Source organism: Varroa jacobsoni, unplaced genomic scaffold (assembly GCF_002532875.2).
Source record: "Varroa jacobsoni isolate VJ856 unplaced genomic scaffold, vjacob_1.0 scaffold_176, whole genome shotgun sequence".
Taxonomy (NCBI): Eukaryota; Metazoa; Arthropoda; class Arachnida; order Mesostigmata; family Varroidae; genus Varroa; species Varroa jacobsoni.
Window position 1 is genome coordinate 13,477 of NW_019213078.1, and position 26,726 is coordinate 40,202.

The following is a 26,726-nucleotide window of genomic DNA, read 5'->3' on the forward strand; positions in this document are numbered from 1 at the left end:
TATCAAACGGAGCTCGGAAACAGATAACATAAGCAATAAAACTAGAGATACCAACTCAAGATTCGAAAGCCGTATGGGAGGGTTAGAAAAAAGGGTCGAATAAGTATTATGCAAAAAGCAATAGTGCTGTGATGATTAGGCAATAGGAATACGAGTTTAGTCAAGATTCTAGCATACAATAGAGTTATTATTAAGTAAAATTATCGAAGATACGCAGTGTAAAGCAAAGGAATACAAAATTATAGTTTTACGCATTTCTTAAGCCCGTCAACTGGTGTCAACGTTCGAGTCGACTGATCTCTAAAATCCGCTTCGGCGCTCTGACACATTATGACCCGGCGATCCCGTTTTATCAAAACGACTTCATCCTCGGCTAAACGCAGCCAAGCTTCAGGCTGGTCTGATTCATCTTACCAGGGAATTTGCCTCAGGCGGGTGCAATACGTCGTTGGACTGACGTTTGTGTGGTGTAGGTATACGAATGATTGCATTAAGCCTACCTAGTTACAACTCCATTTCTTGTAGAATATCTACTGCGTCGGCAAGTCCTAGTCGATATTAATTGTAAACGATTTAAGTACCAACTGTTACCAAAATATTGATTCTACTATACCTTTGATTGAAATACGCGTAAAATATTGGGTTGATACAAGAGTTAGTCATCCCCAACCACTGTGAGATCGGAAGCACCAATTGTAGAAAGGCGGCCATCTGTAAATACAAGCGTAATGAAATACATATTTTGCAATATGTCTAAGATAACCTGCTTATGTAAACATTTTATGATGTATTTTTGTGAACTTCCTTCCTCAGGACACAGATTTGAACTAGTTCATAAGTAAATTTCTTTTAAATCTGTTATTAACACGATTCAGTCGGAAGGAGCTCTGATCCATGACATGGTGGTGTAAGGGGATGACTTTGAGGCAAATAGCCTGCATCTGTTTGTGCGTATCAATGATATTAGCCATGGATAATTTTCACTTTAAACTTAAATAGTCCGGATACCATAGACCGTGTCTAAGTATTACGCAACATATGTTTACGCTGTTGAATAGAATTCGAGTATACCTGTTCATTATTTTCAGGATAACCATAGAAAAGGATGTAGCCATGAACCAGGTAGAGCGGAGCCCAGGAAACAAAAAATGTCGACACAACACATACCATCATCTTGACCACCTATAATTGTATGTAACATGCGAAATAAAAAAACACTTATTTAATAGAAGAACTTAATAATGCCGCAGTTACTGCGCGCCCACCTCCCTTTCGAGTGAACACTGAACAGCGGTCCATAGCGTCTATTTTGTAGCCAGCCTGTCAATGGTTTGATGAAGCTATTGAGCACTGGCGTTAAACGACAGGTTCGGACCCACTTTTAAATCGAGTCTTTTTCGGACATCCGCACAGACCCATGCGTCGTCCGTTTGTTTATACTGTTTGCTAGCTACACAACGACTTGCGTACACTGTCTTATTTTTTAGGTTATAACAGTCCAAGGTACTTTGGACAACTAAAGGGTATTTTTTATGAAATACCGTTAAATAGCTTTTAAGAGTAGTTGGCTTTTAAATAGCACTGCCGGTTCAAAGATTCGAAACATTGTCGTTGGCTGTGTCCAAGCGACAAGGCGTCGCGTTGGGATTGACGACAATGTTCCTTACGTAAATATAGGCTGATTGATGGAGTCTACAGTAGCCGCGATTTTTAGTCGGTGGATTGAGTGCACTGTAAGACGCTTGCTTTAATGGTAATGATATATTAAGGCCACAATTAAGTTGTTTCGTTGCACTATGTTCTAAAAAGACAGTAAGCATTTACCTTGTACAATCCTCAAAGCAGCTATGGGGATAGCCTCTGGTTCTCATTACTATGCATAATGACTTTTACGTTGAAGCTGGGCAGATTATGATTTTCCAGTCGTGCAGAGCGACCTCTCGGATACCCTGCTTTTTAATATCTACTTATTTTTTATTAATCTCTTTCTTCTTTCATAGGTATTCGTTGAATATTTTTGCTGGCCTTGCAGGCCTGTTTCGATAATAACGAATGTCATACGGGCAACGATTTCTCTAACATCAATGTGTGTCATAATGTGATTCATCTTTTGTGAATGAAATATCAAGTATGATTGACTCTTAACTCAGCCTTCACCAATATGAAGCATTTTCTATACGACCTTGATCCAAGATCCTAGCTGGAAATCTGCCCGGCGTGATTATAGTTGCTTCTTTTGAATACGCCTCTGAACCAACTGCTGTGTTGAACCCCGTATCGTTTGGGCGTTTGACGCCATTAGTCTAAGGTGAGCGTCCGTCGTTCACATTTAAACCCGCTAAGGTTGCCATTGTAGGGGATGACCTTCATAAAACAATTTAGATGTATACATACATGCGTATATGTCTGGTGGTAGACCAAACTAAATAGAATAACTTATAGAACGTAGCGAGCGTTACAACTATCATAATAATATGGGCGATTTTCATCATTATCTCTCACGTACGTACATGTAATGGTCTGGCTCCGATCACGGCTCGATTCTCCTTCTACTATTATATCCAGGCGCACAGAGCCACGGTACAACCTCTTATGAAATTTAGCTGGCCCGCCTGCAGTACATTGTGAATCTATATTAAACACTATGGCATAAACATACCTAGAGCTACGATAAATAACTAGGCTTGTCGTCCTTTGTCTCGCTAGTAATAAGGTACTTGTCTGTCTTTTCAGGCATCGTATAAACCTTGAGCTTCGAGCGCTGAGCCATCGTCCGGTTGCCACCGTACTGCGCTGTATATGTCTTGTTGAGGCACTCCCCAGGTATTGAGCGCTTCCACACAGTAACAAATATTAGGATGTATGTTCCTGTAATAACAACAAGTGGAACGACGTAACAACACGCAAATAACGCTACGGTGTTGAACACTACTCGAAATTTCTGCAAAAAACATCAAAAAGAAAAACCAAACAGGTAATCATTATAAACAAAAACTAATGATTCTTTCATATCACACATTTATAGGTTATATTGTCAGACTATATTATCATTGTCTTTCATTATTATCATTGTATTTATTATTATTATATTGCAATGCGCCGATTGTAGCTTTGTCTGTTTTCTCCGACTACGCCGTAAATGCTGGAAGACCATTTATTGTGATGAAGTATTTATATTGGTCCGTTTCACTCAACCAGTGCCATCGCTATCGGGCGGGATCCGCTCACCCCGCAATTGCAATCGTGGGATCTGGGCATAAGCCAGATAGATAAACAGACCGAGTATTTCGATAGATCCTATTCAAATGAATTATGTAGAAGCTACATATATAGCCGGCGATGCTTTTATTGGATAGTTTCTCGTGCTTCGATGCAAACCGACTGGGTACTCTATATTGTGGGAGCTTTTGCATACAGGATTCACATTCACCTTGTAGTGACTGATAGCTGATTCCAGAAGTATTCTAAGCGAAAGCATTCGTTCACGAGTTTGCCCTAAGCTCGACGCCAGACTGCCCCCTCCGTTTAATAATTCGCTTTCCATATGCGTTGTGGCGTTTAGAAGATCTTTGCCGGGGCTTAAATACACCAGCAATTCGACGTGCCGTACGAGTACCGGATGCAACCCTTACCCTCTAAAGTAACAAATACGTGCCCTTGATACTTTTGAATCGGTCACCTTCACAACCTTCCTTGATTACGCTTACTACCGGCGACCATTGAGAACTCGTAGCCGCCGCCGCAGTGGCTTACAAATGAAGATTCCCGGTTCACTAATAAGTCACACTAGAAGGTAGACTTCCTAGTCGGATGATGCCTACACCCCACCGGGCTGGGCTTCTTATCGAAGCTAACAACGACAATCGAAAGTCGTTTCCACTGCGTTCCAAGATGCCATTCTCGAAAGCCTCCGCACTTCCCAAAAGTTACACTTCGTTAGTATGGGGTCTTTTCAGCAAATAATCTCGGACTAAACAAACTAATTTTACGTACGAACTGATCTGGGCCGCTGTGACTGAGTCAGAGAAACAAATGGATTTTCCCGCCCACACAATTGGTCTTGAGGACATTGTTCTTCGGCTATAGGATTTCCTATCTCCATGATCTACGTTTTTTTTGCTTTGCTGGCATCAAAATCAAGGCTGTACGTCCCGTTTGTCCGCGCTTTACGGCCTCCAAGAAATCGCGTGTGATTTCGTCCACTCCACGACGCGGCCACCAAGTTGTAACGCGCTAATTATGGCTTCATCTAAATAATCGGCCCTAAATAAAATTTACGCATTAGTCCGTTTTATATATACATATAATGTTTCGATTACTTTTTTTTAAAGCTTTGGGCAATTCTTACTGTGCGAAGAGGTTCTCGGAATCACCTCTTTGGCGTAGTCTGTAGGGCTTTGCCTTTACTAGAGGGTCATGAAGATTGTTGGCCTAATTTGGGGTTTCTCCAATAAACCTAAGAAACGGCGTAGTGACAATTTTTTCTAGGCTGAGATTTGGCCACCAATGGCCGCTTGTTTATAGCAACGCACTCAAGAATGTATTTTGATACTGTTGTTACATTATTAGTGTATATACGAAGCTTGCTATTATCCACGTTTGCGCTACTACATTGAGGGTGGTGTTCTTTCAGTGCATCTTACCCCAGTCAATTTACCTGCTATCTTATTACGCACGCGTTTCTACCGACACGAATGCGGCCTCTTTTTCTTTCGTTCGTTCGTCCAATTCTCTCTCACTTCCTTCTCTTATCCTCACTGCGTTTACAGTTATGTTTTGTCCATCGGTGCTTAATAAGCACGACACGCATACAATAATAAAAATGCAATGAATCAATGCTGACACAAGCCATCACGATGCCTACGTCAGTGACGTAGGCAATAACAGTGATGATCAGCCAGCCGTACCTGAGAGGCAGAGATAGGCTGCCACTGTTGCTGCTGCCTCGTCTACGGGTCAGCGGGTCACCGATCCGCGATAAGCAAATGATGCTAATGGTAAGATACAAACGGCGAAGTTACACGTACGGAACGCTTATGCAGTGCCCGGCTAGTATGACGTATTGAAATACGGCAAGGGCGCTCTGTAGTGTCCACATGGGGTGTATTCCGAAACGACAACGGGAGAAAAAAGGAACCACGAAAGGTTGGCTGCGTTTGTTTTTCGGCGCAGATAATTTACTAGTTTAAAAGCTAACAAGCTCATACAGCCATGGGGATCGAAGTAGATCCTCTTTAGGAAGCGAAAATTATCCATTCGCGTGGATTACGCTACAGGAAGAATATTGCCAAAGATAGCGATAACAATAGCAACTGCCGAAGCCCTGCTTTAGCTATGGCACACAATGATGTGTACATAAGCAAACTAATTTGCCCCATTCTTCAAGCGATAATGGGTGGGTTTAGCTAAGCTAAAGATATAGCTGTACCAAAAAGGTAAACATCCGAATGCGTGAGGATAGCATATTGAATTTTCACTGTCTAAGTGTGAGGATGTGACACTGAACACTGATTAGAGAAGGTGTCGCTCGGAAGGCCCATATAACCTAATTAATGTACCAAGGCCACGTTACAAGCCGTGTTTATCCATATGACCAATGCATTGTCTAGCCTCTTTGGAAAAATCTGAAAGTTCAAACATCTACAGATCTTACATTTCAGTAATAAGAAACGAATTCAACTGTAAAATGTTGCAATAACGTAGTATCCAGTGAACATTAATTTTCTTTCTAAAGAGAAAAATTGTTACTTTTCCATGTACAGTTCTGTGATTGCAATTAAAATTGAAATGTGGATCCGAAGAACATTTCAGTCCTGATGTACTTCAACGGGGAAGTTTGTTGACCACCCCACGAATCCTAAAGATACTTACGGCTAGATCTACAGAGTGATTCATTTTACCTTTATTTCGGGTTTATTTGCTCATAATGAACAAATATAGGTAGGTTAAACTAGGTGCGATTCGTAATTTACGTAGAGAGCCTTGCAAGCTTTGCTGGCTCGAGCGGGGCCGTTGAGTTAATAGCGAAAATCTGTACTAGGATTCGTCATCAACTTCTAAGTCAAATTAAATTAATTAGCCAAATCAAAATGGCCGGCTCTTGTTTACACGCGCTTTATTCAATAGTTTTGGTCCTTCCGATTGTGTTCGGATAGTTCGACTGCATGTGATCGATCTGTGGTTCCCTCGTGGAAACGAAACAATAATACAAGACCGAGGCTCTTACCAAGCCCGACATGCGATCTGCGGGAAAACAAGACGATGAATCGGTCTATATGTATATACAGTATATATGTACATCATGCCTAAATGGTGCTCGCCTGTGTTGGATAATTGTCCACGCAGTTGTGCCAGGGGACATCTGGGGTAGCTTGCACTAGATCCTGGTAAATGGCGATCGGACTCATAAGCAGTAATGAAAATGTCCATATGAGTGTGATCACGCTGCGAACTCGATATTGCGCAATGATCTGCTGTGACAACGACGTCGAGCAGATGGCAACACAGCTGGAAGACAAATCACAACGAAGATTCGATAAATGGGTTACATTAGAGACAAAACATAAATTATTCAATGTATATATTATCTCACAGCTTTGAAACGGGTCCTGTCGACAGTTCTCAATCGATGGCTATAGCTAATTTTAGATGCTGTTGAAGTAAACATTAAGTATTTAACCGCAAGTAAAATCTCTTGGGCCCCTACGACGACTGCTGTCTAATAAGATTTAAAAGCTTCTTGCCGTTTGAAAATGTGTACGCATTTGCGTGTCGAAGGCCTCTCTCTACGACACGTTACGAGATTTCCTTCGCTTAACTTTCCATATAGCCCATCGCTCATTTGGACACCCTAATTGACATCTATTACTATTATGGCGGTGTATATGTCCTAACTAAGACATTCAACATGAACCACACGCAATAGGCAGTCATCATATGACTAGAATGGTGCAACGACTCGTTTAGACCATTAGATAAGCATGCCCAAGTCGACTAATTGCATAATGTTCGTTGTTACGTCTATCCAATAACGAGCCGCGCACATAAATGAAAGTCGTTAGCGGTCTTCACAACAACTTCCCCGACGAAAAGATGATCAGTCACTATGCTTCGCTTAACACCGCGCAGACATGACGCACCCCTAGATGGGCAACCTGTGAAAAGTGGAAACTTCTGTAAACCCTATTTTGCTGTCCTTTTCCGTTAGATTTTTGCTAATTTTTCCCTTTAGTCATTGTCGGATGGACTGCGCAACGATTGTCTGGTTTACTCTGATTCGGTTTAGGAGAATAAAACTATATTGTTTCCTGCGCCGTTTCCTAACAGCCCTTTACAGCGATCTTTTTCCTACTGTACAAATCAACTGCATAAAGCACTTTTTTCGAGAAATTAGTGTGCCACCATTGCCCTGTCCCTGCTCCATTGTGTTGCTTTAATTTAGAAATGTTTATCGCAAAATACGATATTCTGCATAAGCGTATAGGAAGGGTAAGTTGAGCCAGTGCGGAAACCCGAGGCCCACATCGGTAGAAAGCAATTGATATCCCATAGGAATAAGCGAGCGGATAAAAACTTTAAGGCAGGCAGGCAAGAAGCCATGTGAGAAAATAAGAGAAAATGGAAGAAATTTTTCTCCTCCACTCGTATCAATTCTTTTTCCTGTCTTGAACCAAGGCAATCTATGTACATAGTTGGGGAAAGGATTGTTCAGGGTCTCCAAGGAGTGTCGAATGATACCAGAAAGCGATTCGGCAGCGGTCCCTCGCAAATAGAGTATATGCTAGGACAAATTTTGCGCTTACCATTTCCGCACCCGCATGGATTATCTGGCCTTGTGCAGATGTGATTGCACAAGCAGGAGGCGCTAGCGGCCACCGTCTTCGAGTCCAGTTAGGGCTTCTAATTTGTAGTCGTTCCAGATTCCGAGGAGACTTGCCCCCCCCCCCCCACCCCCTTCAAGCTACGGCAATAAGCAATGTTCTAGATTTAGTGTATCTACAATTCCAAGTCATGTTATCATCTAGTTTATGCTAGCATAGCTAAATTCCTAAAAAAATCCCTAAAAAATAGCTAAATAAGATAAATAATTATTATCATGAAAAAGCGACTCTTAAGTCAACAGTGAAACAACGAACGCTGCTCCCGCAAGAAAGTGAGGCTGATGCCCACAAATGCTCGACCCTTCATCGGTTGATGCAAGCACGTTCCTTTCAGTATATACCATTCTACGATATATGTACAGACGAAATGCAGTAGCGCACGCCAAGGAAGCACCACGTTGGGCCATAGTCCGCGTCGTATGCTCTGACCGCTTTTCGGGCCGGAGCGGTGCCTTATGTTCAAATCTGTCTGGGAAATTAATTGAACGACTCCGCTCACGAGACAGACTTTATGTCACTTGTATAACTCGACTGACCAATCTGCCATGCCTTCGACGAAGTTGTCAACAGTTCGTATAGTATCTTGACTGACTGGAAAGCTATCCTTGGAAGGCTCATTGGTGTACTGTAAGGCATGCAGAAACAAAACCCTTGGTGATGTTCAGACGCATTACTATCCATACTATTACATACGTTTACTTAGTCGTAAGTTGAGCGAAGATCAGCTACTGTCCATCCCGTATGCGCTAGGCAGATTACCTTCGAGATTATGGGCTTCTTGGGTTAACTCAAATCCTCCCAAAGTGTCCTGCAGCACAAAGGAGTATAAGCCCCCGCAGAAAAAACCGATATAGGTCCCCGCGCAGGACAACGGAAACCCCACGATGAAGAAACAGTGAAAACTTTAAAGTTAATTTTTGCCATCAGAAGATAGGTTGGCTGCTCAAGGATACAAGCAAATTTTTCTGGGATGAGTGCACATGGCCACAAAAGGGCCAGGATTTAAACCTATTGGATCACTGTGTATGGAGCGTTATTGAAGGAGAACCCGCTTATTCCTGTCATCAAGAAGGCATTTGCAGGGAAGCATTTCGAAACAAGCCTGTAAGCGACTTAAGGCCCAACTTGGAGTTGCAATCGCGGTTTTATTAGATAACCATTACTGTAAGGATAAGCTAAGTTTTAAAAACAGAAGATGTCCTACCGAGTTTATCCATTGATCCGCCCTCTGGTCAGGGGAGGTCGGCATGATACTTAGTATCAAATAAACATAGCGCCATTAAAGCTAACAGCTCTTTTTAGTTGTCGTCAGCTTGTGGACTTCGTACACACATGTTTTATCGATAAAATCTATTTCTACCTATTTTCTAACTAAGAATAGGTCTATTTTAAGTTGTAATCTGCATTTTTCCTCTCTCATTAGTACAACTAAATAGGCAGATGTCTATATAACCGAGCTCCGCGTTTACCCTTCTCCGAGGCTACTTTATTTTGTTGTTGGCGTTTAACATTTGTGTGTATATAGTTGTGTTTATCTTTTCATATGTTTTTTGCCCTGGTCGATTTAATTGGGAATGCCGAGCCGGTTAAGCAAAGATCGGCGTAAACATGAAAAAACACCGCATGGACTCATGGCGTTTGGACATATACCAAGAGCCCCGCAGATCCCGGCAGTCCGCCAATCGACTGCCAACGAAATAGATCAAATAGCAAGTCTCACATGTCTGCCAATCGTGGACACTACCGTTACCTGATCGTTGACGCTAGATGGGGCAAATGTTGGAAACAAAGGAGGCAATTGCTGCTACAGGCTTTTCTATTTCTGTTTTATGAGAATGAGGTGGCAAGTCACTCCTGTTTTTCTCATTACCGTTTAGCACCACGTCCCAATAGATGTGATAGCAACGAACTTGTGCGAACATTCTTGATTCTAAATGAGAAAAGGGTACGAACTTTTATGTAATTGTTTTATTGGAGGGTTAAGCCGGATACTGATAGCAGTTATAGCCTTGTTTAGTGTGGGCAACTATGAATATGAACGATGGAAAAGGGGTAACCTTCCGACGATTTACAGTGTCTACGTATTGCCGTGCATTATAGACGCGTACCCAGATAGCTAACGTAGGTTAACGTTCTCTGAAAAGTGGCTTTTAGAGTTACAGCAGAAAAGGCATAGATATATTAGTTGATGTGTCTGTGCAAATAATAGTTTAATCTAGATATTACTGGCAAACGAATTGATTTACATCTAGGTAAAAAAGATCCTTAATGCAATGGCTTGTACCGCACTGTAGAAGTACGTGAACGCTTAGAATGTGTACTAGTTCAATAGCAAAAGAATATCTGGGAAAGGCCTAGGTATACTAATGACGAAAATTGAAAAAATATGAAATGGCGTTTTGTAATGGCGAATTGTGTAGCAGTATGGCGTTGTGAAACCGATTCTATTCTTCACGAACTTCACACTTTATGAGGTCTAGCGCGAACTTTTTCTATCGGAACTACTTTGTGCTGATGCATATCGCATCGACGCTTTACTGATGCTGGTACTGGCACAGACATGATTTATTCACTTTATGCCTTATCCTTATATATAGCGTAGTCACATAAATAGCTAGACCTTAATAAATTTGGTAGTCGCCTTAACATTCGACTCTGCGACCCAGGTACGTGTTCCATCATACAGTCTGGGTACATCCGCGGTCGGGACTAATTCTACCTTCACTATATCAGACCTCTAAGCCTATAGTGATAATCCCCTGAAGAGCTTGCCAAGGTTTGTTGAAAGTATCTGATCACATACAGCTTTTCTGTATTGTTTTTGAAACTTTTTAGCGTCCTTTCGATATGCTTAAACCGAATCTTTTTTCCTCTGCTGATTTTACCGTCGTTCAGCTTTACGCATACGCGTTTGGGCAACCAATGTAACTGTGGATCTCGTCGATGTACGTGCGTTTGGCCCCCTACATTTTGAACTAAGGCTACACGCGGGACCAATGTGGAAGCATCTTAGCGGTTTTTTGAAGGCCTGCATGTTCACATATTTTCGCCGAATAGCGGAGCATAATTGCGGTTTCAGACTGGGCTTGCGCAATCTGCAGCAGCGCGATGCTCCCTTTGAGTCGGCACAGGGGCCCGTTGACGAGTACATACCCAGAAACATCTACGCTTGCGTCGAATCTAGCTGTAATCTTGTCCAGACGAGAATCTACCAGATGCATTTTTCTGACATCGGGCATCTTACGACCTCCCAATTCCATAGTGGGCACCATAAAGAATTCTGCGTTTGACACGGGTTTTTTGTTCCGTGATACGCGAAGGCACCGGACCTGGCTGTTGTTAACACTAGAAAGGTTAGTTTGGAAGCGACATGGAAGCCTGACCTAGCACGCGGGCTAGAGACGACTTGGCTTCAGCGATATGTCTATGCATTTGGTATGTTATATTCATATACCGGAAGCAGCTGGCTTGCTTGTCAGTTTTTCCTAAAATAATACTTAATACATGACCGCTTTGTGCATATGTAAATAAATGTTTCGAGTTTTACGTCCGGAATCGCGTTACCATTAAATCAGAATCGTGCGCATACGTAAACGAGATTCGCTCTGCGCGTCCCTACTAGGTTATGTACGCTCACTGACGTACGTGAACGACATACACCCATCCAGACGTTACCCGTTCACCCTTCTGAAAATTTTTCATTGCTAAGTGTGTCTTCAAACGCTTGCGTCGTCATCGTTGGGCATTTGTTCACAAAGATGACGACGCCACTGCGAATGATTCTTGATAGTATTGATGGTGAAAGTTGAAATTATCCGTGGAAACAAGACTATAAACGTAGCAGCGTTGTGTTATGGGAGAGGTTTTCCTCTTTCAGTTCTGTTATTTCGGAGCTCTATTTCTTTGGGACACGGTACAAACCATCGCATCAGAGGCGTAAGTTCCCAGTTACTCCTATTTCAATAATAATGATAGCCAATTAATGACAACTATAGCAAGTATTGATTACTCAACTAATACGGACTCGCGTAAGTCACTAATGGCTGTCGCATAAGTATATTTCGACGATCTATATTTTTCGACATGGTTTACCTATGTTTTCATTTTCTCTAACGGATTACGTGTAGCTAAACTAGAAAACTAAAAACATACAGTAAAAGCGAGACTAGTACGTGAGACGACAGACAGGTACATGATATTTTGGAAGCACAGATCGACACAAACAGACAAACACGGCCCGGTATCTTCGTCTGGCTGTGTCGATCTGTGCTTCCAAAATATCAGCCGATCTAATCTAAGTGTAGGCAATTCTACTCGCTAGAAAGTTTTGTTTCTAGTTTAATTCAGAAGGCAAAGATGTATCGTAGCTAGATTAGATCCTGCATCAGTTACCGCACGATAAATTTTTTCTGGTGCGGCCGAAAATTATGCAACTGTTGCAACCAGTGAACGTTGTCACTGATAATAAAGTTTACATGTTAAAGGATTTAGCCTCTAGTTCCACTGCTTCTTCTACCTGTGTGAAATCTACTCTTCTAAAGTTGTGATACTTTTCTTGGTCAGCTCTAGGCCCCCTCCATTAAGTACGTGAAGTTACTCTCTTCTGTCCCGCCCGCCCGCCTGTACATTCTAACAGCACGCGAAAACGATGAAGAAAGAAGATGTGCATAGCTTAAAAACAATCTAGCAACGAATTAAGGCAATGTATATGTAACATTAGCGTATTTTACTGTATTGTTATTTCAGTAATCTGCCTTTCCTACCTGCTGCACTGACCTATAGGGAGATGCCTAGAAAGATCCTCTAAATAAAGAATTAATATATTGTTTATGATTACACATTTAAGGTCAGCTGATGGCTCGTCGAATTGATATATATATATATATATATATATATACTTCCACTACCGACTGTATTTTTCGAACCTAGTCAGTTATTCAAATGTCACAGATGGACATAAGTTCGAAACAGCATAATCCGTCTGGCTTAACCAGACTTCTCGTAGTGTTGCCAGGAGACTCCTCTGGAAGGCTACATGGATCTAAAGGTCATATGTCCTATAAATGCGCTTTTGTCAAATATACTCCGTCCTCGTATTTATATTCGGTAGTTCAAAGCACGCTCGTTCGGGTAAGCGGAGCAACAGTTTTCGGAGCGTTATGACGATTGAAAATCGATACGGTTTGTTACACTTCATTTCGGCCCTCGATAACAACACAGAAGGGTGTGGCTCCAGCTTTTACTCGGCATCTTCCAGCTCGTTTTCGCTGGGCGTGGATGGAAGATAATTGCATGTCAGTGATGCGTTTTCCATGAGATCCAACTAATAAAATAATTAGGGCCAACATCACATTATCCTCACTGTCTTCATCATCACAAAGCACGGGCCTGGCAGCCATTGACGAAGTAGTACAGGGGCGGCTAACGGTAACTGTTGTACTTTTTTGTTAGTATCGTAGCCACCATTGACACTGACATTCTGTGGTATAGTAATATTAGGACAGGGCGAAAAGGAAGGCACAATTCGTTCGTTTTAATTTCATTTAAGGAAGCGTGTGAAAAATGTTTACGTTATTTACCTAAAGCTTATTGTGGGTCCATTGGTCAACGTCCTCTGACAGCGTAGTGGGTAATGTATTTACCTGTCACTTAGCAAAGGACATTGGTCTAGGTTCGAATCCGGGCATAGAAACACACGTCGTTCAAGCAAGTCGACCGATAGAACGGCTTACGGCGATACCGGACGTAAAACTCGAAACATAACGAAACCTCGTCGAAACACCTACGTGCACCGTTATTGCTATCGTAAACACACCCTAATATGTATATTAGACCTTTCACTAATCGATCAAATTAACGGTTGATTTTTCTGTCCTGGATGTGGCTAATGTATCGTATGTAAAAATCATATCGCTCTGAAATCGCGATCAACTCCCGTAGTGAGCCCAGTTACCTGCAGAGGTACACATTCGATCTTGTTTTGTTGCCGGTAATAACTGTCGAGAGTTTATAAGCAGACCGTGCGTGTTAATAGAAAGAGCACCGCGAATACTCGTAGCGAACTAGTTAAGGACTAATTGCTGTTGGTGGGGTACAAGGATCCTTGCGCTCGTAACGACAACATCCTTAGTGTCGCTGGCATACCACGTGATACATACGGGAAACTTAGATCAATTACAGTAAGATAAAAACTGCTATATTTTGTGATTGCTACACAAAAAAATATCATTTTTCCTTATCCACCGTTAAAAAATGCCCACCAATAATACCACGGTTCTGGTTGCCATCAAGTCTATATCGGTCTAATGAGGTTTCGCCCATATTCGTAGGCAGCTAAGAAGTCGGCTTCCGCACCGTAAACCAATAAACGTATAATTAAGGTAGCATGAAATTACTTAAAGTGTCTCCAAGGGGACAACGTATTTAAACAAATCGATATGCGACTTTACTCGTATTAGGAGAGGCAAGTTTTCCCCTTGGTTCACCCGCTCGGTCCAGTGTTCTTCTATACACTGGAGGTGGCATGTCTAGTTAAAATAGCAGTACAATAGTAGTTTAATAAAAAAGACGGCTTAGAAAGAAACAAAAGAGCATCTGCAGCAAGATCTGAAATCCCCAAGAGGGGATTTCAGATCTTGCTGCAGTACTCGTACAGATTAAAAATTGGAAATGGATCATTCAATGCTATGTACCACGCATCGCATGGTTGTTGAAGGTCGACAGATTATCACCATTCGGGTGTATCTCGTACGAGTGCTACATCTTTCAAGGTAAATATGTAATTAGCGAATCATAATGTAGAAGTAGCATATCGTATTGGTAAACGTATTTGGCTCTGATAGTTTCCCTTACGAAAATTACGGCTTTGTAGTATACTTAATCTATTCCTCGCTATTGAAAACTGTCTTAAAATAGGTTTCGTTTTAATTTACTTAGGATTCTGGTCAATTCTTAAGGGACTTTAGTAAACTTTTTTAACGACATAATAACGTTTTCCTTCTAAATAGGCTTAGCCGCTTGCGTCGAACTTCCAGCTGTTACGCGAGCTGTTATTGGTTAAAATAGACTTATTGAATTTGGTATGAGGTCATATTAAAGTTGAATATCCTCCTTTTACACGAGAAATGCGTGCGACAAAGGTCAGTTTAGGCCAATAAATAAATTGGAGGCCCCGTAAAATATACAAATCTTCTTACAAAATTGTTCTATCACCGCCTTTGACCATTCATCGAATTCGATATAGTCTGCCAGTGTTACGAAGCACCATTTGGTCACCCGATCAGTAAGAGGAGAGAAGTTTCTGAACCGAAGTCCATTTAACCTAATATATCTTGAAAGGCAAAGTAGAATACAGTGGAACGGTGCCAGCGTTAAAGCTTTTAAAGTTATGCTTCAACCATTTGAACCCTCACCAACTGATAGATCGCTGTCGACGCAGTATTCTTCGAAAGGGAGTAAGAAAGAGATCCGCTAAAAAGTACAGTCGGTTTCCCAACAGTAAATCGCAGACTCGTTCATTACACAAGTTTGAGGATATTCCGCGCAGAGTTGATGGAGACCCATGGCAAGTGCAGTTCACCCCCAAGATCAAAGTCCCTTTATTTTGTCGCTGATGGCAGGTACGGCCCGAAAGAAGCTACAGGAGTTGGCCCACATAGATACGATACGACACATGCGTTTATTGTCTGCCCTGCTCTTCTCAAGACCGAATCCCCCGAACACAGAGATAACAACATAACGTGCCGCTCGCAATAACACCCGTAGCACATGTAGCATAGCAATGCAATGGTATATCGAGTCGTTGCAACAAGTTCGTGAATAGTCCCTTCCTTTATACTGGACCCTTCTTCTTTGGACCTATTTTGTGTTGTCTCATAAAAGCAGATTGTAGTAAGAGCTAGACTACGGCTAGATGGCATCTAGCCTTGTCGACCTGTAGCAATAACTGTGATTATATGGCAAACGGAGACGAGCGAGTAGACGGTAACATTGTGTATTGAAGTGAACGCAAATGGGTCTGTTTTCCATGTATTTATTGCATTTTATTACAATAGCCTGAGTGGCGGTGTATGTCTCATAGCTAAATGTTACGCCATTTTTTCTACATTTTTTACGACATTTTTCCGTCGGATGGCTTTAAGTTCTTCTGCACTTTCTGTTGGGAGGGTCTATCGTGTTGATAAATCGTTCAGTGCATATCGAACGCTCATAGGCCGTATCCAGGGGTGCCTAGTACTTGCTTGCACGGCGATTGCAGGTATTCTTAAAGGAATATGTCTCCTTCCTATTAGCAATGGGCCAGTTATGGTCACAAGTAATTGTGTGTTAGACGCTTAGCCATCATGGCGCTTCATTTGTTATTATCATTATACGGATGCATGCTTTTATGTTGTTTGTAGAGTTGTCGGCTACCCTAGCGTTGCGTCTGATACGGTTTTTCCTGAAAACTATGGAAGTCGTCCACGTAGGTGCCGTAAATAGATCGACAATTATTACTGATATGATGAGCGTATTTTTTAGAAATTCAATCTTTGTAAAAACTAAACACATTCAGAAAATGACCGGCGACATGCATATAGCATGTAAGCAATTTAATCAATAACCAATGGATAGCTTAGAAAAAAAAGTAAGCTATTTTGTTTTGTAAATTTAGGACTATCGTTAAACAACGGCATATTATTGATGTCCGTAATCGACCTTAGAAGGCGAGCTGTAGCTTAACTGGCCATGTCCATATGGCCTAAGTTTCTCGTCGCTTATCATCTGCCATTTGACTTGTCTTCGTTTGCCATACACGCATCATTGGGTGTCTGCGTAGTTGGAGCCCCAGACGGACGGATGACGAGCCCCGTCAATCTTTGTCAATTTAATGCGGCAGCTCCCCCAAGTCGTTGGCGTTATTGATTCGTTTCTTCTCTTGAAAAGTTTCGCTAGTCAGTAGTTGCGTTATTGATTCCTTTCCTCGGGCTTAGCATGATCCATGTACCATGGATCCCTCTCTCAGCCCTTACCCTGTCTCTTGCTCTGTTGCGGGCTCCCGCCCATTGAAGTAGGCCCAAACTGGCGGCAACGTTATTGCTGGGACAACCTGCTCTCCAAGCCAATAAGCTAGCTGCATATTATCTTTTCATCGTTCGAAGGGGTTTCTTTGCCGTTGCACAATACTTGATGTTGAAGTCATACGACAATAAAAAAAAAGGTTGGGATATACGGCAAGAAGGAGCAGACTCGATGCGTAATCGAGGCAGTATTTTGTTTTTTCGCCCCGTAAGACTTTTCATTGGTTCTGCGATATCCTTTGATGAAGGTCTTTTTGTTTTTTTTGTCCCTCTTATTGTCTCTTAGTTTCAGCACGACAGTCATGATCGCCAGCACCCTATCTATACCGATGTCCCTGCAGATGTGCTCTGTTCTGCTTAGCTACTCGAGTTTGACGCACTGAGATAGTAGTCATTTTGGGCGGTATCGTCGTCGTCGCCCCCATTTTGTCAGTAGCAATTTGCCGGTCATTCCGGTCTTGCTTTCGAAACAGCAACGGCTCGACAGCGTCGCTTCCCTCCTTTGTCCTTTAGTCTGATAGGTATACGGTAGTTGGCATGACATCTTAGAAATACCCGATCATTAATATCATGAGCACGCAAAGTACGTAGATTCGAGTTCTTATGGCTTATGGCTAAGGTAATATGGTGAGCTGGTAGAATAGTGTACCACACCGTAGAAATACGCAATTTTCTCTAAATCGCTTACTTCATATTTGTCCATTTGTTAGATTCCATATAGGTGCATGCCTCTATACATACGCACATGACCTGTAACGTCAGGAGCAGTTTTGTACGATGACTATAGTGCTAGCTCAATAGTTAACGATGATTAACGACACGCTCAACTTACCGATCAACAGATATAATGACAAGCGTCTGTATCGACGCTGAAACTGTGACAGCTTGCAAGAACGACGTCAACTTGCACATAGCGACACCAAGCACCCATGCTGTAACAAAAGAGAAAAACTTAACTATTAACGTTTATGTGACATTTCAACAGAGGACGCCGAACTAAAAGTTTAAGACCGGCGCCGTAGGTGCACCTTATTAGGAAAACTAAAGTGTAACTATCCCTCAAGTTTTCGGATAAGAAGCTATTTAAACTAGTCTTTAAGGGCCGTTCAGCGAAGTAAAAGTCCTAAACACCTTTAGAGGTTTTATTTGTGTCCTGAAAAATGTCACCTTTAATCCAATTTTGTCTACGATGACTCACCCATGGGTATATATATCAGATTAGAAGTTTTGAAAGAGAAGAAATTTGATTAGACGGCCTTCAGCTCAAGATTTTTACAGTTTGCCCGCTGAATGGAACAATAGGACGTGCTTTCGATAAAAAATTAATGATACTAAGTGTACGCGGTTAACTCTTCGAAGGGCGAAAAGCTAATTGCAATAGGTATTTTGTAATTATTCTTTAGCCGTTTCGCTGCGCATGACACGTACAACCTGAATACGGGCTTCCGAGAGTAGAAAGTAGTGTCAGTATCATGTTCATGGAGGACCTGAAGGTTCATAAATGACGGGCGACAGTCGATTTTTTCGATAGTATCGCATTCGTTGGCAACTTTATAAGCTATCGCTAACACGAGGGCCTTCGCAAATTCATCAATGTCCTGTCATTCATTCGGCCGAAACTAGTAATTGTAATCCGTGTTTTTTGCGTCTTTACATTTTCTGATCTAGATCGTCGGCCTAAGTCATGACAGTCGATGCTACCTTGACAAAACCATGAGTAGGTTAAACGCCATATTATGCATTCTTAAGCAATTCCAAAAGCCGTTTGGTACAAGTTAAATAGTCACATTTATATTTTTATATGAATGAACATTTTTCTTTTTAATTTATATATTGTATGCGGGTGTATTTTATATACGTATAGCTCTATAAACAAATTTACGGATACAGTTTTATTCCGACCGACATAAAGCCAAGATTAACTGATATTCTCATATCATTACCTCGTTTACATAGTACATAGCTGAGCTCTATTGTAATTTGAAAAATGATTTCGTGATTCAGCAGGAGTATGCGCTTGTCGGCCCATTTTTATTGAGGAGCGGCTATATTTTTTTGTTGAGAATAGAATATCTGAGAACAAAATGGATTAATCATTGTATGCCACGTAAACGCACCTAGTCGGCCACCGTCACAGGTGGGCCATGGGCCTGCCATATCAATAACGTAACATCGTGATATTTCAATATCGAGTTGCCTGCCATTGTATTTCGTCCACTGGTTTGTTTATATGAAAACTTAATGGAGCGTACGACTTCCGCCGTATATATGTGCGACCGATATAGACGTCTCCACCAGCACGGCCTTGAAGGGAGATCGTTGCGATTCCTGCAAGATCCTACGTCGTCTCGCATCACAAAATCTTAACCGTATGTTTCACAGCTTGAAAAGAGTAAACGGTTGGATATATTTATGCTTGTTCATTCGTATAAAAATATAAATGTGACTATCTAGCTTGTACCAAAAGAAACAGGACGACCGAGAGGGATAAAAAGCCAGGGGTTGGAAAGGGGGCAGAAAACGACATGTATACGAAACAGAAGAAAAATTTTGTATACTTCTTCTATATGTCATACGCGACGTAACAGGTTAAATTAGTCATTGTTGCAAACGTAAATCACAAATTGATTTGACTAGCGTAGTACGTAGTCCAATTGCGACCGTCATCAATGGCCTTAGTGTATCCCCTATTTGGTCGCTTTATTTATAATCTGTGACTTTAGCTATTGCATCCAAGCCAATTGTCTTACATAGCAATGTTTTACTAGCATGATTAAAGTTGTCCTAAATTGATGACCTGAACTAAACATCAAAGGGTAATTAGAGATTAATTTTAGCTTTTTTTTTTTTGTTGAGCCACCGTTGGCTAGTCCATAGCCGCCAGATACTGCGCGAAAAACAGCACCTTGAAGGAGCTAAAACCACGCAGTCCAGTAATTGTATTCTGCGCCTTAAGCCGTGGTGGGATCTAATACAAAGCAGTATAGTTCAACCTAGGTAATGATTGGATAACTATAATTAAGGAGTTCTAAAACAACTTCGTCTGCGATACAATAAAGTTCCCGTATCAGCACACTCGATGAGCAATGACTCAAGGACCTTAGCTTAGATTCTAATTGAAAAACAATGTAACAAATGTAAACAAACATCTGCGTTCAATGGCGTATGGTAGCGAACTAGGTCGCACGCAAACTAAGTCACCATCGGCTTTACGTTTATAGGTGTTCAAAAAATGTCCTCGCTTGTCTTTCGTCTGGAAATATTCGGTCGAATCGGGCAAAAAGGCCATCTACGTTATCTTTTAATTCCTGTGCCTTACCAGTTAAATACCAGGAGCATTTTCAGTTTTTGAAAGCTTATTTGTTGAATCGAGCAAATCGAAGTTTTGTTACATGATTGATCATTCGAAACAAAAGGTTGTTTCTGCAACAAATCGGGCCCAGTTATTGTGTGCTTTATTTTCCAAAGCCCCCGACTGATGCAGCTCGCTTTGATGGCGTGTTCCTGAGAGAAATCCATCGATAAGAACTTTCGCTAGCTTTACAAAAGCTGCTTGCCCCATTGCTTATGTATACTACATACACGTTGGAAAATGTTTACCTTCACGAACGATGTTCACTACGTTCATGTAAACAGTGACCACACGTATGTCCGTCCCCAAACCTTAGGCCATGGCAATAAAACGACCTACAACCAAAAAATTGTGCGCAATACTTTTTAATGCAATTATAAAATTATAGCATTAGCTAAACATCTGTTTTTATCGTCCTCTGAATCCGAAAGGTAGACCCGAGCTAGCCGTTGAGCGCGTTTACGAAAATCCATCTCGTGCGTTCCTGCTATGGTATAAAATAGTTGTCGCATTGCTACGATGAAATCCTAGTAGTAATACCTCGAATATGAATGAAAACAGTAGGGGCATCCCAAACAAGATAACGCCCCGCCTCTAATTTTATATGGAGGGTGAAACGAAGCATGCAAAGCTACTGCTGTTGTCATTGTCGTTACGGCTGTTGCGTGAGGCTAAATATGAGTAGACGCATCACTAAAGAAGAAATTGGTTGGAAAAAAAATCGTGTATGGCTTCGATGTAGCTGCATGCCAGCAGCAGCTACATCGAAGACATAAAAGGCCACCCAGTGGCCCGTTTCTACGTATGAGTATGTGTAAGTCTTACGTTCATCGATCAAGTCAATACCTAAGCGTTTTTGTATAAAGGTATCCTAAGGAGGTAAACTCATTAAAGCTATTGTAAGAGAGCAGAGAGGGAGGGATCTATTATAGCCATGTTACCAGAGATATTGTTTGCCTTAAGAAAATGAAGGAACAAACACATACTGTGTCGGCCTAAATTGTGCCAACCCGCGCCAAAGGCAAAAAGCGTCATTGAAGCGGTAACTACTGAGCCTCCTTTTTCAGGGGGTCTCAGTCAAGAATCGGCGAAGTGATAGTCGCAGTTATCCTCAGCAGATTTTTGCGCTACGTAATGTTGACGACCAACCTCTTTGTAAGCATGGCTTGTCTCGCCTTCTTTCGATAGTGAAGTCGAATTTAGGAAATAACTGGGATATTCTTTGCCATAGCTCCCTGCCGAACACCAACAAAAATAGAAAAAGCAGCTCAGGCGTCATCATGAACTCGGGTAACAACTCAATAACGAGTACTGCTATTGACACTTGCATAAAGTAAAGGCTTCGATAAAAAAAAAAACGCAACAAAACACCTATTGCGTATTTTAATAGTTCCAATCAAAGTTTCGTGAAAAACAGAGAAACAAGTAAATCAGATCTCAATGTTATTTATGTTCTGGTCATTGGCGGTCCGACACATCACTTGCGGGTGCATAGAGTAGCAGTTTGCTAGCTTTGTTCCTTAACTCGGGAATTCATTTTTTTCCCCGCACATAGGTTTGTAGGCTAGATAACAACGTCTTGTGATATATTGAATACTAGTGGTGCATTCTCGAAAAAAAACAAAAGAGAAAACGTTTTTGCATGCAGTCAATAACAAAATTCAACGTAACTTTCGTTTTTTTCCAAAGCCGGTTTTTAATACCATTCACGCTTACAACTTTTCGCTAAGCGCAAATCTTCCTGAACAGTACTGCGGGCCGAAAAGAGAGTATCAATTGGCTCAATCAATCTGAGATCACCCTAGAGATTTCCCAGATCCCCTGAAGCGCTACGCGTCATCTGCGGCTCTATCATGCGCGCCAAATCTAGCTCGAGTTCGACATTTCTTAGCTCGTGGTACTGCGTGTGAAGTCCACAAATTGTTGTATGCCTTATCTCGGAACGACTGGAGAGATTCGGCCTCTCAAGTCGCAATGTCTGTGCAAAAGCAATCTTTTGTGCTTTTACCTTGCTTTACGCTGTGCTTCGGACTTTTCAAGTGCCGGACAAACCAGTAAAGTGTGGGCTAGGTCGTCGTTTGCCCCAGGTCATAATGAACATAAGTCTCTGATTTCGAAGAGATGACTTTGAAAATCGCGGCTTGAAGAAGTGGTTGATTAGTTCCATCCGAGAGGTTTAGCCACTTCTTGTTGTCCGAAACGATGTCCTTAACCAGTGATCTAGTATTTCCTTTAAAGATTCTCACTGCCATTTTTCCGTACTGTTATTTCGTTTTGCATGTTCTGTTTCTGTCAGTCGATCGCCTCTATGTCACAGGCGCGATTTACGAGTGCTGTGTCAGATTCGCTAAAGCTCACAAGCTCGTCCATAAACCAATCGTCGGAATGTACTTAAGTATAGGCGAATTTAAAACACGCAGTGTTTTGCTGAGAAAAAAAAACTTAGTCGCACAGAATTGTCCAATATACATGTTTGGAATGGTCTCTATAATCGCTCATAATCGCTAAAGAGGTTGAAATCATGAAAAATTCATAAACAAATTCACAGGATTAGCATAAAAGCTTTCGATCCTGATCTGTGTGTGCATCGATTTATTTCCAGCGTTTCACTCAAGCTCTAGAAACTTGTCGGCTTCTAATCTCTACTACCTGTGCTGACACTTAGAGGAGCTTCCTATTTCTTGGTAAATCCCTCGGTAAGAGCTACAGTTCACGATAAATCCATGGGATCTAAATACTAAATGCTGCTATACATTCTCCAACATACGGACTGTACGTCCTACTGTGACTTCTCTATTATTATATTAGTATGAACTAGCACAATTCAGCGCGACTTCTAAGAACAGAGTAAAAAAGCGTTACAGGCTCAATGATCATCGTCCTAAAGCGTAAAGTACTTTTGTTTCTGTCTTTCTTGTACCGTTAAGGTAAAGTTCTCCGGAGTGTTGGCAAGTACTCTTTGATTGCTGTCTATTGATCGCAAGTAACCGCTAACACTCGCATCTCAAGTGTGCCCGAAGCAGAAAAATCGACTTTCAAAGCATCACTTTTGTGAGCACTATTCTTTTTAAGATTTATTACATTTACTGCAAATGAGTATTTTGCTAAAACATCACTCGAGCAAAATATTTAATAGGATATTAATTGCTGCTATGATTATAAGGCGCCAATGTAAATCCACTTTTATACGTCGAATCAATCGTTTTGAAAAATGAACAATAATGTCTGTTAATTTCACAGCAATTTTCATCGATGCTGGGAGTTTCTCTTGCGTTGTTAATTGTCAACGCGCGCAGTTCAGTATAGCCGTGGGGGTCCGGCTCGACCCGAGCTAATTTCGCAAGTCTATCGACCGGTCGTGGTTGTGCTAAGCTAGCCGGGGCAGCTATATATTTGATGACGAATGATTCTGCACGAGTTTGGCCGTTACTCGAAACATACGGGATGACGGATATTCATCGTATCCTGGATAATACGATAAACCTGATTGACACGCATTATTTCATAAGCTATCCCAGTCTTTTCCCTCATTTCAGTGGATCGCCAGTAACAGTTCTGATCCTCATGCGTCCGTTTTGATTGTAAGCTTTTCGCAATTTTCGCCCGTACGATGCAAAGTCCTTAGTCATCTTTGTATCACCAACAGTAACGCCAGCTGTCCTCTGTTTAATCGTGATTTGAACTCGTTTCATTTCTGAGCGAAATGGGGTTGGGGTGACTTGTTCTGCACGCAGTTCAATTCGTTCCTATGAAAGCGAAAGCAGCAGGTCCTCCTTTTACGCTCCTTTTAGGCCACGTGGCCTAAGCAGATGCTTACTACAGATACGCTACGTAGTCGACAACGTCTCTTTGAGTTCTTGGACCGTGGCGGAGAACGTCACTTTTCTTCGAACAATATGACATTGCCCAAACGTTCCGCCACCATCCGATCGGGTAGTAGCAAAGAGTATACACAGAAAAAGAAGAACGTTACTTTGAAGCTATAAAAAAAGGCTTGTCTCTAAGCAGTTATCAATAATGTTCATTTTGAATCAGCCAAATAGACTAAAAGTTGAGCATGTGCCCATGTAATCGTCGTTGCGTTTGTGGTTACTAAACTTTGGTATGCCAAAAATATATAATGGCATCCGATGTTCTTTTCAAGTAAATTATAGGCTTCACAAGGGCACAGGTGTCCACCCTGAATTTATTGCCACGATCGCGTGGATAGGGCGGAGGGTTCGCAATTATGAGGTCCCGGGTTAACATACCAGTGGACGCCTAGCGGTTCTATTAAATTGTCTGGGTTATTGATACCGGCATATAAAACCACTACGTTTCATCAGCATGAACTGCGTGGCTCGCTATCGTGCTACGGGTAATAGGTTTTTAACAAGAATATTGCTAGTGGCGTTTCGTTCCATGCAAAAAACTTCTAGGTTAGTTGGAGTCAATAGTTACAGCAAGGAAGATTGCGACGAAAGAAGCTCGCGGTGCTCTTTATGGCTACAACACGGACGTCAGCACGATATACTGCGGTGGAGCGTCAGTTTTCGACGATCGGAGCGTTCGAGGCGAAAACTCTAAGCCAAACGAGCTCATGTGCTCCAAGGATTATACAGACTCACGCGATTGTTTGGCATCATATGCTCTATGTTAGAAACGAATTACTGTTGTCATATAATAAGCTATGGGTCTTTCATATCGACCGATTGAGGTCGGTGGTTTCGAACGCCATCAACACGGTGTTTGATTTCGCCGATAGAGAGCTCAGCCATTCTACATAAATCGCTTTTACGGAGGCGTTAATCGAATTATTTGAAATGAACCTTAAGCATTAACTGTCGCAGTAAATCAGCTACTCTGTTTAAGCTATCAGCTAGCTATATTGGAACCAATAACTAAAAAGCGAAACAAATCTAGAAGCTAACGCGATGACAGAGAACGGCTGGTGAAGATCGAGTTCGATGCGCGACTATAGGGTATCACTATGTAATGTTGTGTAATCCTAAAATAAGCTTTCGTAGTTTTCAAATGAATACATTTTTCGCGCCTATTTTAGATTAATTTTGTAAACCGTTTAACCGTAGGCACTTTCTAATAGCTAAAGCTTATGTGCAATTTCTGGAGCCGAAAGCTACTTGTCACGCCAAGTTAAGGGTCGGCCAAAGGCCGAAAACCTATGGCGCTGTTGTAAAATATTCAAGGTTTTTTACTTAAAGTTCGAATGAACGAATGTCAACAGATGTTGGTTCACACTAGCTAGCTTATACTAACATGATGATATTGCACATTGAAAAAGAAGGTGAGTTAATCTTAGAATTTTTAGTTAGACTTCCCGGCTCGTGCAACGAAGTTCATGTGAATGAAGGCATTTCGTATGAGAGACAAAATGCGTGGATAATAGACAAATAACGAGGTCCATATTAGAAATTGCTGCTTTTTTCGCGCGCCAAACTTCGCCTGTGTCGGTATTAAAAATTACATTAGAAAAAACGACTGTTTTAGAGTTTTCCGTAACGAATAGGCGCGTTCTGTTTTGTAAAACTTTAAAAGTATAAGTTATAAAGTATAAGCACTAGACAGGCATAATTAGACGAAGGACAAATGTGCCTAAGAATATTTGAAGTGGTATAATTGAGTATGACGATTGTAGATTTACAAAGCTACAGTGACTCTTTAGATTTTAGCTATACCACAGTCAATATTACGTACATACCCCCGTTGATAGATTTAACAGAGCGGGTAGTCGGAGGTAAGATTCAGCTTTGAATTTGAACAGACTCTAATTTTAGCAAATTAGAGAGTTAACCGCATGCTGATTCTTTACCTGCCCTAACTGGTTGCCTAAATTAGCACTAAAAAGCACGACAACGGCTATCCATGACAGGTGTATTTATTTCTGTTGTCTCGGAAAAAATCTTTCAAAAACTTCAAGTCCGTCCACAAATGAAAGAAACGTATGCCGCGAACGAGGGAAATTATATAACTTTATCTATTGATTATGTGTCGGTAATTACTAACGGCATAATAATTGTGTCGAACCATTCGATTAAATCTACTCGTTAGTTAACTTGATTTCATATAGAAGGACCTTTCATTTTGGATATAAAAGATACTGTAGCGGCGCATGAATTGAAGCTTGCTCGTAAAGCTAACATACTAATTCACTTACTTATAGCAGAAGCGTCTCTTTGGCGTCCGCTTCGGTTTAAGAGACGTTCGATTTTGACGTACCTCTGTATGGACAAGCGTGCACAATAGTCCCTTTTGCATACGATGATATCTTGTCGAGTCGATATCGGTCGAGTTGGACCGATTATTTGATATCGCCTGTTTCGCCTTAAACGCGTAACATCCAAGCGCCGTACCCTTACGGTTCCATAGGGGCATGAGAAGGCAGAAGGGAAGCATGGGATTTTTATTCAAGTCAGAACGTCGGCAAGCACATGCGCG

General features: G+C 41.5%; 1 protein-coding gene across 1 annotated transcript in view; it reads right to left on the minus strand.

Moving 5' to 3' along the window:
* LOC111271604 (neuropeptide SIFamide receptor) overlaps positions 1–26,726 on the minus strand; it is a 58,024-nt gene that overhangs the window by 11,412 nt on the left and 19,886 nt on the right. Inside the window, exons 2-6 of the mRNA XM_022852523.2 lie at positions 17,772–17,871; positions 6,321–6,507; positions 2,747–2,941; positions 1,072–1,182; positions 614–711 (exon numbers count right to left, since the gene is read on the minus strand). Coding sequence (XP_022708258.1) covers positions 614–711; positions 1,072–1,182; positions 2,747–2,941; positions 6,321–6,507; positions 17,772–17,871 — 691 coding nt within the window. The remainder of the gene's footprint in view (positions 1–613; positions 712–1,071; positions 1,183–2,746; positions 2,942–6,320; positions 6,508–17,771; positions 17,872–26,726) is intronic.